The sequence below is a fragment of the Globicephala melas genome, chromosome 21 (genome assembly GCF_963455315.2).
Source record: "Globicephala melas chromosome 21, mGloMel1.2, whole genome shotgun sequence".
Lineage (NCBI taxonomy): Eukaryota > Metazoa > Chordata > Mammalia > Artiodactyla > Delphinidae > Globicephala > Globicephala melas.
Genome location: NC_083334.1, coordinates 26989197 through 27005368, shown reverse-complemented (window position 1 = coordinate 27005368; position 16172 = coordinate 26989197). Strand labels below are relative to the sequence as shown.

The 16172-nt window shown below is 44.9% G+C and overlaps 1 protein-coding gene across 7 annotated transcripts in view; it reads right to left on the bottom strand.

Annotated features, from left to right (window-relative positions):
- UNC5D (unc-5 netrin receptor D) overlaps window positions 1-15715 on the bottom strand; it is a 682528-nt gene extending 666813 nt beyond the window's left edge. For 6 of the 7 annotated variants that reach the window (XM_060291597.1, XM_030833039.2, XM_060291596.1 and 3 more), the window contains exon 1: window positions 8862-9259. In XM_060291597.1, coding sequence (XP_060147580.1) covers window positions 8862-8964 — 103 coding nt within the window. In that variant the 5' untranslated portion in view covers window positions 8965-9259. Of the gene's footprint in view, window positions 1-8861; window positions 9260-15615 lie in introns of those variants that run through there. The other variant, XM_060291598.1, reaches the window with a different exon arrangement.
- Window positions 15716-16172: the final 457 nt, after the last annotated feature.

Sequence of the window (16172 nt, the reverse complement as noted above, 5' to 3'; positions counted from 1 at the left end):
CAATGGGTTTTAGTTTTCATTTTTGTATTTGGGGTGGGTGGGTTTGTTTTGTTTGTTTGTTTGTTTTCTCCAAGGTGAGAAAAAAATGACAAACATTTTAAAAACCTTTCTTTCTTTAAAGCAAACCCCCAAACACTTACATCCCACCCACACACCTCACACTGACAAAACCTGTGAACCTCCTGACTTTGCTTTTTTTTTTTTTTTTTTTTTAATGGGAGACAACTTTGGAAATATCCTGATGCAAGCTGCCGGCAATCACTGTATGCTGGTCCCTGGGCTGAGAGAGATACAAGGGTCACCTATTCGGATGAAGGACAGTTACAATCTCCTCAGCTCCTTTCAAAAGGCCTACAACACACATATTTCTCTGGCAAAGAACTTTATTTTGAGGTCTGTATTTTTTTCTAAAATAGGTTAGATAATTCTTAAAGACACTTTGATGAAAATTATTATCGCAAGTCCAAATGCACTGTGCCACCACACACCTTCCAAATACCAATTACAATACTTTAACCTTGTTCCGCAGCTACATACAGAAAGAGAAAATAAAGCACAAAGTTAATAATAAAGACAAAGTATTCAGAAAGTGATGCAGATTATGAAGCCAGTACCATATTTCTAAAGAGTGTCTGTAATGACAACTTTAAAATAAAACTGCAGAACTAATTGTGATTTTTATTTAATGAACTAAATTTTAAATCCTTTGTTGTTTTTAAGAAAACATGGGACTCCCCTGGTGGCACAGTGGTTAAGAATCCGCCTGCCAACGCAGGGGACACGGGTTCGAGCCCTGGTCCGGGAAGATCCCACATGCCGCGGAGCAACTAAGCCCGTGCGCCACAACTACTGAGCCTGTGCTCTAGAGCCCGTGAGCCACAACTACTTAGCCCACGCGCTACAACTAATGAAGCCCATGCGCCTAGAGCCTGTGCTCCGCAACAAGAGAAGCCACCGCAATGAGAAGCCCATGCACCGCAATGAAGAGTAGCCCCCGCTCGCTACAACTAGAGAAAGCCCGTGCAGTAACGAAGACCCAATGCAGCCAAAAATAAAATAAATTTAATAAATTTTTTTTAAAAAACTAAAATACTATAGCTCAGCAAATTCCTCAGAACTTTTTCCATACCCCTTAGGCCATACCACAGTATACCATTTTTCATATACTCACAATTTTACTTGCCTCAAACCACTGCTGCCACATTTCCTACCATCCCCTCTTCCAGATGACACCACTTCTGTTCATAACCATGAGAAACCTACCACCACATAAACCCAGAAGCCAACACGGTATCACTGAAATTTTGTACTCGTTTCTTTCTCTGTCACACGTGTTCATGTACCCATGCCCTGTCTCAAATACCATGTGAGCAGAATGTTGTATGGTCCAACTTAAGTGCAACCAATCTATTTGGTAATAAAATAGAACGACCTCATAGTCAAAAAGGCCCAGAAGCCATCTGGACACTCAGCTGCTGGTCCTAGTACTAGTTGTGGCTCTCTGTCTAGCCTTGGTTGAAAAAACCTCTAAACCTTAATTCCATCCTCTGTTCAACATCAGGGTGAATGTAAAAATCCCAAACAATCCAAACTGTGAATGCACCTGAAAAATGTCGAATTCCATGCAAATGAATTATTATGCAAAGGAGCCATCCATGATAGTGTCACATCTTACACTTAATCATCTTTGTAGAATAATCTATCTAGGGACGTAGGCTTTTCAATCTGTTGGGGGGCGGGAATGTAAAACCCTCTTACAGTTATTTAATTTCTTCTGGCAACTAATTTTCCTGAATGTTTCAGCACCATATTGAGTAAATTTTAGCAATGTTATCCTCAATATTATTTATACCTTAACGCAATAAGCTTAGAGTAAAAATGATTGTTTAGCATGTGCTATGGGACCAGCACCTCCAGGTGCTGGGTAAGTTAACAGTAATTATGATGGGCATTGCCAAGTAGACATAAGTGTCCAGCAGCAAGGAAGGACCCAAAACCTAGTCCCACACCATGTTGAGACAACAAGGATCCAGCTCCTTGGCGAGCATCCCTATCCCATGTGAACATTCCTCTGTTTTCGTTTCTAACCAACTGTTTTTGTTCTACCTCTTCCTTAAGTGTAGCCTCGCCCTCTCAATATCCTGAACTCGGGATCGTTTTTAAGTGCAGCGCCAGGCAAGAGATACAGTAAGATAAAAGGGGGTAGAAGCTTAGCAAAAATCTGACTTTGGGCAAACTGTTCAACTTCTGGGGGACTCAGTTTCCTCTTTCTTACAGAAATGAAGTAGATGCAGACGTAAGTCCTCAATTACTTCAAAATAAAATCCAAGCCTTTGAAAGTACTGCATCCATCTTTACAAATGCCGGAAGCAAGACGCTATATTACATCAGAATGGTACTCCCAGAATGTCTATTTGTTTTATGAGTAGCTCTAGGTTTTTGTGTGTTAAAAGTGACATTTGTCTTTGCCTATTCTTCTGTCACGTTTACAATATTGTTACATAGAATTCCACTTCGTACTGGCTTTCAAGTGAAAATCAATATTAAAAATCAAAAACAAACCCCCAAAACTTGAATTATTGTCATCCATGACCCTGCTACTCAAAGTGTGGTCAGATGGCGTCATCTAGAAGTTTGTTAGCAATGCAGGCTCTCAGGCCCCTCTCCAGATTTACCAAATCAGAATGTGCATTTTAACAAGATCTACACTGATTCAAATGCACATTAACATTTGAAAAGCCCTGATTTGTATGTTTCAAATATTACCAGCTTAGCTTTCATAACCCAAGATCATTGGGTTTCCCTTCCTCTTCCAGTAGATTTTATTAAATTAAATTCAAATAAAGATGCTAACTACTAAATAAGTACTGTGACGAGGCAGAAACCACCAATCACCTGCAAACAACTCTAAAAGGCATGCCACAAATTTCTTTACAGGCAAATCTTCTAGTCCAATATTTAGTAAATACATTTGCTTTTATAGTAAGTGAGTAAAATCTATGAATGATATTAAACGTAGTTATTCCAGTGTTGGCTGGACCCTTGAAGTAGTCAGGATGACTTCACTTTAGCCTCTAGTACCTCCTGCTTCCTTTGCGTGTCTGCCAATCACTTACCTTCTGGGATGTCTGCAATGTCATTTTCCCTTGGACTTACCTGAGGGAGAAATTACACCATTCAATCAGCAAAACAATGCATCTTGTAAAGTCCATTCTGAGCCAAGTTCCTCAGTGTTGTGGTGAAATTACCCCATATTATTCCTCCCAGCCTTACAAGGCCAGGTTCAAGTGGAAACATACACTTAAGTGCCAAGGTCTCCCTTTCTGGGGAGGAAGGCTCTTTTGCATTTTATGAACCAGAAATTTAGGGGCAGAAAGTCAGTATCTGCATTAAGTGAGGCTGTTACTGACTTCACTTGGAAGACAGCTTTTGGCTTCCAGCTTTCTTAATTAGGAAGGAAACTGTCAGAAGAAACTGATCATATAGGAAAAATGCAGGCCTCCCTGTACTCTTGTCCTCTTGGAAACAATATTAGGAAATATTTTACATCCTGTTGTGGTCCCACGTAAGCCGTAAGCCGAGAAGAGTACTACGTGTTTTGGTTTCTACTGTAGCCCCATCAACACAACCCGAATACTTCTGCCCCTAATTTCTCAGTCCAGTGAAGTCCAGAGGGGGCAGGGGTGCTGAGAACAACATATGCGGTCCACACTGTCCTGCACACAAACCCACTTTCCAAAGAAATCCTCCAAAAGCACAAGAGAGTGTGCAGTGGATTTCTCATGGGGTCCAAACTGAAATACATTAACATCCGCCTAATTCTGAAAACTATCTACGCACAGCATGTGTATGCTCACAGTAAGAGCATACACCGCAATGTGGTACAAACAATTAAAAGTTCGTTTCAAAGTGGAAATGCAAAATAGAATGAATATCTATTTTCTGGAAATGAATCTAGCCATCTGCCTTGCAAGAGCCGCAGGAGTACCACCCAAAACAGCAGAAACAGCAGCCTCTGGTGTTAACAATCTATTCTCAAATCTCATGCTTCACATTTCCCCGGCAAACAAGGCTAAAAATACAAGACAGGCAACAAATAGTCTCTCGGGTTCTGCCATTCCATGGATGGCGTATTCAGAGTAATATTTTGTGTTGAAATTCAAAACTGGGGGGGGGGGGGAAGCAAGCTATCATATTAGAAGCTGGCACTCAGAATTTTAAGTGTGAATCTGATCCCAAAGTATATTAAGCTGAATGGTGAGAGGGTGGCTGTTTGCGTACAACATAAATCTCTGAGACGTATCTGAATACATTTATAGATTTATTTAAGCTCCTCTAAATTCTTCTCCAAGTCTCAGAGTTATAGAGATATAATTTTAGTACTTATGTCACCAAAATATCAGACTCATTTTGTTTCAGCACAGTTTAGAAAAGCGTCTTTATTGTGGGCTCTGGAGTCGGACTGCACAGGTTCAAATCCAGGCGCCACCACATACTAACTCCGCGGCCTTGAGCGAGGTACTTACCTTCTCTGTGCAGCTCTTCTGCTATCTTCAAAAGGAGGATAATAAGAGTGCTCACCTCAAAGAGTTATTTTAAGTTATGTTAAGTTACTTTAAGGATTATGTAAGTTAATGTGTGTAAAACTCTTTAGAGTAATGAATGGCACCTGCTAAAGACAGTCATTGCTATTATTATCTAATATTCAAGCAAGACTGCACAAATGCCTTCTCTTAAGGAACAGGCATAACACAAAGAGTGGCAGCAACACGATGACAGGTCTCATGCCAGTGGTGGCCATGAAGCGAATGACTGGGTGCGCAAGCAAGCGTCTTTATCTAGAGTATGCGGCCAAGAACGACAGAGGTAAGTCCCCCTTGGTTATTCGGTCATGCTGTTAGTTCATGAAGGCGGCAGAATAAGGAGGACAGAAGACAATGACACGGCGGGTCAAGCAGCACTACCCAGTGTACGGGACAATCAGAATTAATGGCAAAGGTATAATCAAGGAGGGGGACACATCCGGGCTCTCTGTGAACATCTGTGCCTGCCGCTTAAGAGGACATCCTGCATCACCACCACCACCTTCCTTAAGAGAATGTTATGGAATAAATCTTTCTTCATACACTTGGTCTTCGGGATTAGACTGTAACACATATGGTCTGGGTCCCCAGCCTCCATATTTTAAAAAGAAAGAAAGACCCGAGGGAGTGATATCAAATATTCATTATCTCCTGAACAACCAATTTCTTGTTAAACCTTGAAAGTTGGCAGTATTTCAAGTTGGGTCCTTATTTGGTAGAAGGAGGATGATAAAACATTTACAAGCCATTGAGGCAACAGACAGAAAAGTGCTTCTTCCCTAACTACTAAGACAGTGGGGTCTAGAACTACGAGACCCGCTCAGTCGTAGAGTTTTGATGGAACTCACGGAGGATTCCTGGGGTTCCATAGGTTTCCCCAACCTATGGGGTACCACTTAAAGAACCAGAGACCCACAGATGGGTCACTCAAAGACTGAGGAAGAATGGAAGGCTGACATTACTATTTTTCCTGGTAAGATTATGAAAAAGGGTGACAGATGCTGCCACTATAGGGTCAGGTAAGAACAATGAATCTCTTCTTATCAGCTGAGATACTTAAGAGATCTCTTGAGCAGAACCCTTTGTCAGGCAGGAAAAAAAGATACCACCGGACTGCTCAAACGAAGAGTACAACCCAAGAGTCACAAAAAGGAAAACCCACCAAGAAATTACAAGAAAAGGCTCTTTTCTCATAGCCCTTTGGAGGGGAAGATTCTGGAGGAAAAAGAAACAGAATGCGGGGTGGTGGAGGCAGTCATTATGTTCGTTAAGGAGAAAGTGAACATAGATATAAAACTGCAGGAACGAGGTAGGTAGATGGATTTAAGTATGCGTGAACCATGCGACCCTACTGTGCCTATAAAACAGATGTATTTCTCTTGCCCTTAATGCATCACTATGGTTACCATAAGGAAGATTTCATTGTCCGCGAAAATTTTTAAAAGGAGGACTTGTGTGAAAGCTCAGCCCAGCTGAGATCATCTTCCTCCCTGCCTTCAGGCTGGGACATCTGTGTACAGTATCTAATAGAGGAATCACAACCGGATCCACAGCAGTGCTCCTTTTTTTCAAAGAACAAAAACAAATCAGTGTGACATGATGTGGATTCAATTAGCACTTGGCAGGTCATGAATAACTTTTAAACCCCCTTCTTTTAACTTGGAAAGTGTTAAAATATACGGTAATCATGGTACCCAAGCGCTTTCCTTACAGTAAGTATGCTATCCATCAAGTACATAAATCTCAAGAATTAAGTCTAGCTTCCAAAGGAGGGAACCAGAACATGGCTCCTTGGGCCACTACTAGTTTCTACAGGCAGTCCCTTGCCCCGTGTATTTTCCTCGCTGAGGACATTCAAAGCCAATCATCTGAAATCTCGTTGCCATTTTCAGAGGGTTTTTACATTAGGTATGGAGGGAAAGAAAAGGGGAAAAAAAGGAGTTGGTACAATGATCTTGGAAACAAATAAATGATAATTGTAAAGAAATGGCTACTGATTGTTCAATCTTCTTAATATAATCAAAGCAAATGGCATAGTTCTGTCTATCCTGTTGTTTCGGGAAGGCGGAGTACCTTGGTTCAGACCAACATGAAAAGGCTTGTAGAACAAAAAAACTATTTACTTGGATAAGTAAGAACACTGTAGAGCCAACCCCAGAGAATGCAGTGAAACTACTCAGCAAACATGTCCCCTGGGTGCATCTCATCTTGCTTTTAATGAGCGGGCACCTTCCTGAGCTGGGAGAACTTAAATAACTTTGAAATGCGCCCTTTGTTCTGAAAACCCTAATTGTACCCACCTGTCCCAAGCCAGGTTATGTGGCTTCACAGATTTTATAGCCTGTTTACTGCTCATTTCTTGGGGAATCTCTGACAGGTGCTAAAGGTAACAGGCTTTCTGCCCCAGAAAGTAAAACACCACAAGGGAAATATTAGTCAGATGTACTGCTCCACTCCATGTGTCTTGAACATTACTATGATCTGTGCAAGACATTTGTTGTAAATAAGCCTGCGGAGTGTACAGTGTGTTTTCCAGGAGTCCTTTGAAGAACAGCTTGCAGACAGGAGGTGCTAGCCTTAGTTTCACAGCCAGCAAAACTCCATCCAAGAGGCTTTTGGCAGGTCCGCACCTCTTGTTTCAAGCTGGCTTCAAGACAGCCCCACCAACCAAATTCCAAGGGTCAGTATGTGGAGTCAGTCACTCTTAGGTATTCAGCATAGAACAGCAAGTGGAAACTCAGACATTTACATCAACACTCAGAAAAGGCCCGCTTTCCCCCCTAATAGTGTATTAAAAACAACTCAGAGCTGACTTTGCAAGGAGGCATTCTCTGTAGTAAATTAAACGGCTGAAGCTTGTGTTTCTCCCAGCGAGGAAAAGAACTATGCTTCACCATCACCTAGTGTGTGCAATCACTTGAGGCTCATTTTTAAACCTTTCCTGCTTTTTAAAAAGCCTGCTCCATTTAAAAAACACAAAAAACAAAAACTTTTCAGGAAATGAAATGCAAATAGTCACTGAACAGGATCATAAAAGGGAAAAACCTCTATCCACTTTTTTCTTTTTTTTATTCTTCATTCCAGACAGCACGACTGCTTTTAACACACCGTTAGCTTTTATAAAAATGAGATTACACTGGTTTTTCTGTGATCGTCCTCAACCCTTTCCACCCTTTCCTGTCTCCCGGCTACTCACAATACGTTCAAGGTAGAGGTAAGGTGGGCAGATCAGTTTCACCCCTCACCAGTCAAGCGTTAGGTAAATCATTTAAGGCAATTACAAATTCTAAGCCTAATGGATGACACCTAGGAATAAAGAAAGAGCGGGAAGGAAGAGCTTCCGGATGATTTCAAGGGTAAAGCCACAGTCCTCAAGCTACGTGTAAAACTGCCTCTGATCAGCTTCAAAGCAAGTCCGCGGTTTTAGGTTCATGCTTCCAGTCCTCGCTCAAGGTGGAGCTGAAACCAGGTGCAGAATGTCACTCTGCCGGAGTCCAGAGGATCCAGGAAAAATGGGGTCTACGTTTCTAAGTCGGAAAGAAGCTGCGGCTTCCCAGCCGCTCAGGGGTCCCCGCGCTCACGAGCTCCCGGACTGGAGCCGGCACCGGGCAGGGAGAGGAGGCGCCGGGTGGGCGGCCTCGGACCAACTGCTAACCCGGCGGGGCACTGCCAGCGCAGTTAAACGCGGAAGGTGCACGCCGCTCTCCCGAGCTCCCGCACACCGCGGCCTCCTCGAAAGAAAGCCCACTGCTGCCCAGGACCTCGGGCTGCTGTCGCCCGAGAGGTGTCGAGCTTCGCGGACTTCAGCCTGGGCGCTGCTCCCCCAGAGAAAAGGCGCCCTCTCCATTCAAGCGCACCCTCCAGAGACTCTCATCACCCGGCGCCCCTCCCAAGGAACTCTCGGACACCCCTACGGGCGCCCACCCGTGAACGATCTCGCCACGGAAGGAAATAAAGAGGACTGGGGGGAGCGAGATTGGAGTGAAGAGGTGGGGACTCCAGTCTGCAGCAATTGGGGAGGGCTCGGAAAATACAGCAAACGACGAGAGGAAAAGAAGGGTAGGGGCCCCGGTCCCAGCAACCTGTAGGGCTGCGGCTGATCGCGAACTTGGGGTGGGAGACAGTGGTCCCCTCGGAGGTCCTCCACCCGAGTCCCACCCCGCTGCGCTCAGCGCGCGGAGAGGTGCAGGGCGCAACTTGGGAAGCCAACGCCATAGGTGCGGGACCCGCTCGGACGCCTCGCCCCCGGCTCCGCCTCCCGCTCGACCCCGCGCTTACCTCGGGCAGCCGCAGCCCCCGCCGCCCAGAAGCAGAGCCCCAGCCAAGGGAGCCACCGGCGCGCCCCTCCAGCGCCTCCTCTTGCGGCGGCCGCTCTCCGCATGCTGCTTGCCCCGCTCGGGAGTACGGATCCTCTTCTGCGCCCCGGCAGCCCGGGAGAAAGGCACTGAGAGCCAGGGGCCGAAGCAAGTGGGTCCCGGGGGGCTTCGGCGAGTGACTGCTCCACCGCCGCTCCCTACAGCAGCAGGGCAGGGCGCTCCGAGCCGCCGCGCGCTGGGCACCCAGAGGATGCGCGCGTCCCCATAGCCTCCCACGGCGGGGCGACCGCTGCCGCCACGGTCACTGCCCGAGTCACCCGCCGTCCCTGCCGCACTGCCCGCTCGCGGTGTTCCAGCCGCCGCCGGGTTCCGGACTAGGGAGCGGAGGAAGGAGCCCGCAAAGCTAATGAGACCCCCCCCCACCAGAGGCCGCCCCTTCTCCTCCCCTCCGAGAGGCAACCAATGAGCCGGGCCGGGGCGGGGCGGCGGCGGCGGCGGGCGGGCGGGCGGGCGGCGCGGGGCGGGGCGGGGCGGGGCTGGCGGCAGGGAGGCGCAGGTGAGCCCCGCGACGGCTGCGCGCGACCCCAGGTGCCTCCGCGAGCTCGGGAGCAGGACCGCCGCTGGGCTTGCGGAGGTCACGCTCGCCCCAAGATGGGAGCAAAGCCTGCGGGCCTGTTGGAGGCGAACCCAGCGCAGAAATATGTGGGCATCTCGGCAGCCTGAGTCTGCTGCTTCCTGCAAACCACTGTTTCGTTCAACTTTGAGCCCTTTCACAGCCCTGCCCCTCTTGCTTCCATTTTTTAAAATCAGACCAGACACCACTCCAGAAAAATTCAAAAAAAAAAAAAGACAAATGCCAAGTGGGAAAAAAATAGCACTGGAATAAACCCATTATTGCAACTAAGCTAAATGTGCATGCATGTACATAAAGAGGTGGGGAAGTCATGGGTGCACGAGGGGTATGTGATCGATTTTTATTTTTTCTTTTTTTCCCCAATTCCCTTGTCTGTGGTCCTAATCACCCAGGAAGCGCCCAAATTTTCAGAAAAGCTCTTTCGTTTCCGATGGCTCCTGTTTCGTTTAAATCTGGGCCCTGGCAATTGCCTTCCTCCTAAGTATCTGGGAAAGGAAGTCGTGCTGGGCCTTTGTCATGAGAAGGAAAGACTTTTCTTAAAAGTGTGGTTTGTTTTGAATGGGTTGTCAAATCTTCATTTCCCTGCTTTTGAAAGTACCTCCCGGTTGCCTCTTATTCTCCCATTTGCAGAAGGAGTCATTTAAGAGAGATTGCCTCGGGCCACACAGTTTCAGAGCAAAGAACACACTTGGGGGGTTGGCCCTGAGTTCAAGGCTCCATAGTCAGAGCACCATATTCGAGCCCCCAGAATGATGCCAGAACTCAGCTGGTCAGAATATGTGTCCCCTTTTGCCTGGTGGACCCCAATAGAAAACGAAATCTTGGTTTGAAAGAAAGACAGCGTTCCCAACACCTCCCCACGGCCCACAGTCAATATCAATACAGTACTTTCAAAAAGTCCCTCTCTCTGGTCAAAGAACCACCTGACCCGAAACACGTTTCTCTGGAGAATAAACAGTTTAAAGTGAGGTAATAGTTCTGGATGAGGTAATTGCGCTAAGTCGCTTTCTTCCTAGGAAAAAGAGGATGATAGGCAGAAAGATTGATTCCCTGATAAGCACATATGCCATCCCTCTCCTGAGTGCCACCAGACACGTGACTGTCAGCAATTGCTTCCTCTGGTCTTCTTAGCCTCAATAAAAGGTTTGGGACCTGGTCAAGGAAACCAAGCTCTGGGGAATGAAGGCTTCAAAGCAAAGACTGATGTGGGGTGGGCTAGGGACTCGCCTGAAAATCTCTTTAGAATCTTGGTAAATGAGGGTTTTGTCCTTTTCCTCTGAGAAGGTGAACTGGGAATTAATCTACCAAATATGCTTTACCTGTCCTCTGGAAAATAGTCATTCATCCTCTGACTTTCTTTATTCTTAAAGACCATGTGGCAGTTATATCATAAATGAGTATTTTCTTAAAGAAAAAAAAGAGAAAAGAAAGAAAAGGGAATTACTGTGTTTCTCCAAAATAGTATTTAAGTATTACTACTGTCTCCAAAGGGGAGCAAAAGTAAAAACAATTTTATTTTGAAAAAATATCTAGGAGATAGATGAGCTAATAAGGTTAATTAGTGAGATTAATAAGTCAAGTAAAATTGTGATGACAGTTAAGAGAGAAGGAAGGAAACTAAGAACCTTTGAATACATACGCTGCTCAAGGAATGGGATATATATACATACACACACACACACATATACATATACAAATATATATTTTGTTATGCATATAAATATTTGTTATATGTAATTGTTGTTGTTTTTTAGAGCAGAAGCGAACCCAGGAAGTCAGGTACTATTATCCCTGTTGGGCAGATAAGGAGAGTCAGGCTGAGTAGAGAAGTGATTCGCCCAAGGTCACATAACCAAGGGGCTGAACATTAAGAATGAGGCACCAGGGACTTCTGTGGTGGTCCAGCAGTTAAGATTCCGTGCCCCCAGTGCAGGGGGCCCGGTTCGATCCCTGGTCAGGTAACTAGAGCCTGCACGACACAACTAAGAGCCTGCATGCTGAAACTAAAGATCCCGCACACCACAAGGAAGATCCCCTGTGCTGCAACTAAGACCCAGCACAGCCAAATAAATATTTTTTTAAAAGAGGGGGGGGCTTCCCTGGTGGCACAGTGGTTGAGAATCTGCCTGCCAATGCAGGGGACACGGGTTCGAGCCCTGGTCTGGGAAGATGCCACATGCCACGGAGCAACTAGGCCCGTGAGCCACAACTACTGAGCCTGCACATCTGGAGCTTGTGGTCCGCAACTGGAGAGGCCACGACAGTGAGAGACCCGCACACCGCGATGAAGCGTGGCCCCCGCTTGCCGCAACTAGAGAAAGCCCACGCACAGAAGCGAAGACCCAACACAGCCAAAAATAATTAATTAATAAATTAATTTAAAAAAAAGAATGAGGCACCAGCTTGCACAATTCTAAACCCAAGATGAAGTTTGAAGTCCTGTCTGTTCCACTGAGTTTTCCAGAGATGAGACATTCTGCCTCGTCCTCCTCAGTACTGTTTAGCAACTGGGTTGGGAGAGGTTCGGTCTTCAGTATTACCACACCTATTACAGACCACATATTCATTATACATCTTGTACTAACTGTGTTTCACATATCAATACACCCTGTATTAATCTAATTCTGGCTATTTTAAAAGATGCAGGAATTGTACTCCATTGCATTTGGAAAAATATCCATATCCATCTGGAGAAATACATTGAGTAGTCACTACCTGGGATCATAGTCTCTGGCCAAGGAGCAGCCTGGAAGAACTGACCTGAGAATCAGGAAACCAGGTGCTGGGCCCTGACACTGCCAGGGACTGTGTGGCTTAGGGCAAGTCAACAGCTCCTAGTCTCAGTTTCTCCATCTGTAAAATGGGAGTGTTTCACTAGATGAGCTTAAGATCAACCCTATAAAAGATCCATCATTTTCAACTTTAGCACATTATAATTTTGAATGCTCAATACAACCAAGTTGGAAATTAAGCCACTTCTTCTGAAATTGGGACAATTATGTGACAAATGCATTGTGTTCTAGAGAAATGATTTTGGATTATAGCCAACCTATAAGTATTAGCTATAACCAAGTAATATTAATTTAACGAATAGGCTTAGTAAAACGTTTTTCTCCGTTCTTTGCTGCTTGAGTTGACTATGACTGTTTTCTAACAATTTTCTAACTTAAAGATCAAGAGGTAGAACATTTCTACTTCCATTGCCTTTTTTTACTGCATAAATAACTGACATATAACATTATATGTTTCAGGTGTACAACACAATGATTCGATATTTGTGTGTATTGTGAAATGATCACCACAGTAAGTCTAGTTTACATCTGTCACCTTACATAGTTACGATTTTTTTCTTGTGATGAGAACTTTTAAGATCTACTCTTTCAGCAACTTCACATATACAATATAGTATATTAACTATAGTCACCATGCCATACATACATCCCCAAGACTTGTGTATTTCATAACTGGAAGTTCGTACCTTTTGACCCCCTCCACCTATTTCACCCACCCCTCCCCCTGGCAACCACCAATCTGTTCTCTGTATATATGACTTTGGTTAGTTTTGTTCTTTCTGTTTTCCTTTTAGATTGCACATAAAAGTGAGAACATATGGTACTTTTTCTTGTCTGACTTACTTCATTCAGCATAATGCCCTTAAGGTCCATTCATATTGTTGCAAATGGTAGGACTTCTTCTTTTTTCATAGCCTTTTGATCATCTCCAACCAAACTAGTCTCAAAAGATAGAAAATGTTTGAGTCTAATTTGGAGGAGGAGAGATACAGACTTTGCACGGTGAGATATGCCCTTCCAAATACAGTGAATTTTTTTTTTTTTTTTTTCGGTACGCGGGTCTCTCACTGTTGTGGCCTCTTCGGTTGTGGAGCACAGGCTCCGGACGCGCAGGCTCAGCGGCCATGGCTCACGGGCCCAGCCGCTCCGCGGCATGTGGGATCTTCCCGGACCGGGGCACAAACCCATGTCCCCCGCATTGGCAGGCGGACTCATAACCACTGCGCTACCAGGGAAGCCCCAGTGAATTATTTTTTAAGTGGTTTACTATAACTCCTTATGAAAACCTGTGTATTTGCCTGGAAAACATATGTTAAATGATTTGGCCCCCCTGTTTGGTGTAAGTGGTAAAACTCCAAGGGACATTAAAGGAGGTACAAATATTCTACAAGAGTAAGAGGAAAGAATTTGTCGTTCAAGGAGATGGGGAAGGAGAGGAGTGAAGGAGTGGGTGGAAAGCCACACCTGCCAGCACATGGCCTTTCTCCCGGGAGATCCAAATCATCATTAAGGCTATGGAGGCAAGTGAATTCTTCATGAAAACAGAGCAAAGCAATTGTAGTTTGAATCTAGATAACTAAAGACAAAACAGACACTCAGAACAGAGAGAAAGGACCTTAGACAAGGAAGCTTTCAGAAAGTATGGAGACACTGTGGGGCTTCCCTAACAACAGAACTGAATTCTCTTTACGCCCAGGAGGTGCCTATTTAAAAATCTGAAGCCAGGTGTCAGAAGTCAGTGAGCTCAAGACCCCTGGGAATAGAACACAGCTGTAGCTACAAAGGAGAGGCAGTAGGCTTAGAAACATTGGGTGAAGACTTAGGGGGAAAGAGCGGGAAAAAACTCCACCATACAGTTGTACATCTTACTTTTACCTAACCTTCTGGACTGAATAGGTAGTTTTAGTTGTAACCACTGTAAGAATCTTTCTTTTAATGTTTCTAGGGCCTTTGTAGGCTGCACATAGATCCTTTCCTAAGCATGCGCCATAGAGGGGCAATCTTCCCACGTTCGTAGCTTTCCTCCTCTGGACACCTGACTGCTATTCTGAAGACCCAACTATTTCTAGCTCTGCCACTACCGGATGTTTCTGATAAAAGCCCCTGTCTCTATTAATCATACAATTATGATAATTAATAGGTGAAGACCAAAAATCAACCGACAAAAGAGCAACAGTTGGCAACCTCAATTGGTGAACTTGGCAATCCAATTAAATGAGAGAGTCTACGAGCAATATTGCCATTGGAAATACTCTGTGTCAATCATTACCCCAGAAAGGTCACGTTCAATCAGAGCAGCACATTTCAGAAAGGCATGCAACTTACAGAAAGCAGGCAGAATTTAATTCACCACTATGTGCTCACGGTCTCACTCATAATTCAGGAAACTGCTGGAACAGGGGGAGAAAATGATGCTGAGAGCCGGAAAGCCTTGAGTGCTTCCCAATGTGATGTTTATCCAGATACAATAATCCAGGTTAACAACCGTCCCTGTTAAAGGTAATATGGGATCATTTGCTAAGGAAACTCACACACACAATATTAGAGAAGTCTATTTTGGATATTGGGCTATGGAGCAGCAATGAAGTACAGAAATCCAATACATTTGTTTAAAAAGGACAGCGGGCACCAGAATAAGACTCTAACTAAACACAGTTTTCCTGATACCGCAAGTGTGCCTTCCTCATTTTCTACCCTGGTAATTACTTCCCGGAATCAGGTGTCTAGGAGTTTCGGCTGTAGCTGCTGACACAGACAAAGGAAAGAACTTAAAAATAATAACAAGGACTTCCGTGGTGGCGCAGTGGTTAAGAATCCGCCTGCCAATGCAAGGGGACACGGGTTCGAGCCCTGGTCCAGGAAGATCCGCCATGCCGCGGAGCGACGCGGCCCGTGCGCCACAACTACCGAGCCTGCGCTCTGGAGCCCGTGAGCCACAACGCTGAAGCCCGGGCAACTGGAGCCGGTGCTCCGCAACAGGAGAGGCCACAGCAATGAGGGGTCCACGCGCTGCAACGAAGAGTGGCCCCCGCCTTGACGCAACTAGAGAAAGCCCACGTGCAGCAACGAAGACCCAACACAACCAAAAATAAATTAATTACAAATTTTTTTTTAAAAAGTTAGGTTTTAAATAAATAAATAAAAATAATTACAAGAAACAATTCTTTGGCAGTAAAATTAATGTGTTAGTGCTTTAAAAAATAATAAACTGGGATGAGAAAAGACAAGATGTGTAAACTCATAAAAGATGTAGCCTCTGATGACAGTGTAACATGCAACCCCTGACTTACCTGACCTTGGCACTGAGCATCAGAAACGCGACAACTTACTCCTCCCAGCACTTTATGGTAGCTCAGGGACAGCCTGGTATCTTTCCATATTGGGAGAAAATGCTGTGATTCTTAACCGTCAAGTGGAAGATGCTGCCAAACCTTCTGTGGGGTATGTGTTTTCATTTGTTCCTCTTGATCTACTCTGGTGGGTACTATGCCTGCTGGTGAATAGAGAAAACAAGGCAAGAGATTTCCCGAGATAACTAAAGTAAATTTATAGTTCAAAGTCACATGACTGCCATGCCACCATCACTACACCACACAGATAAACCACACAGCTATCTCCTGTCAACAGAAAAAAATGCACAATCTAGAAGTTGAGAATGATGTTTTATTCAACGGTCTTGTCGAGGACTTAAGCTTGGGAGGCAGCCTCTTGGATAGCTCTGAGGGACTGCTCCGAAGAGGCAAGGGAAGAACCAGGATATATAGGAGTTTTTGCAACAAAAACCAGGTAGCTGGAACATCGAAAGATTACTGTTAATTAAAGAAAAAACAGAGGTCTCAAGTTAATG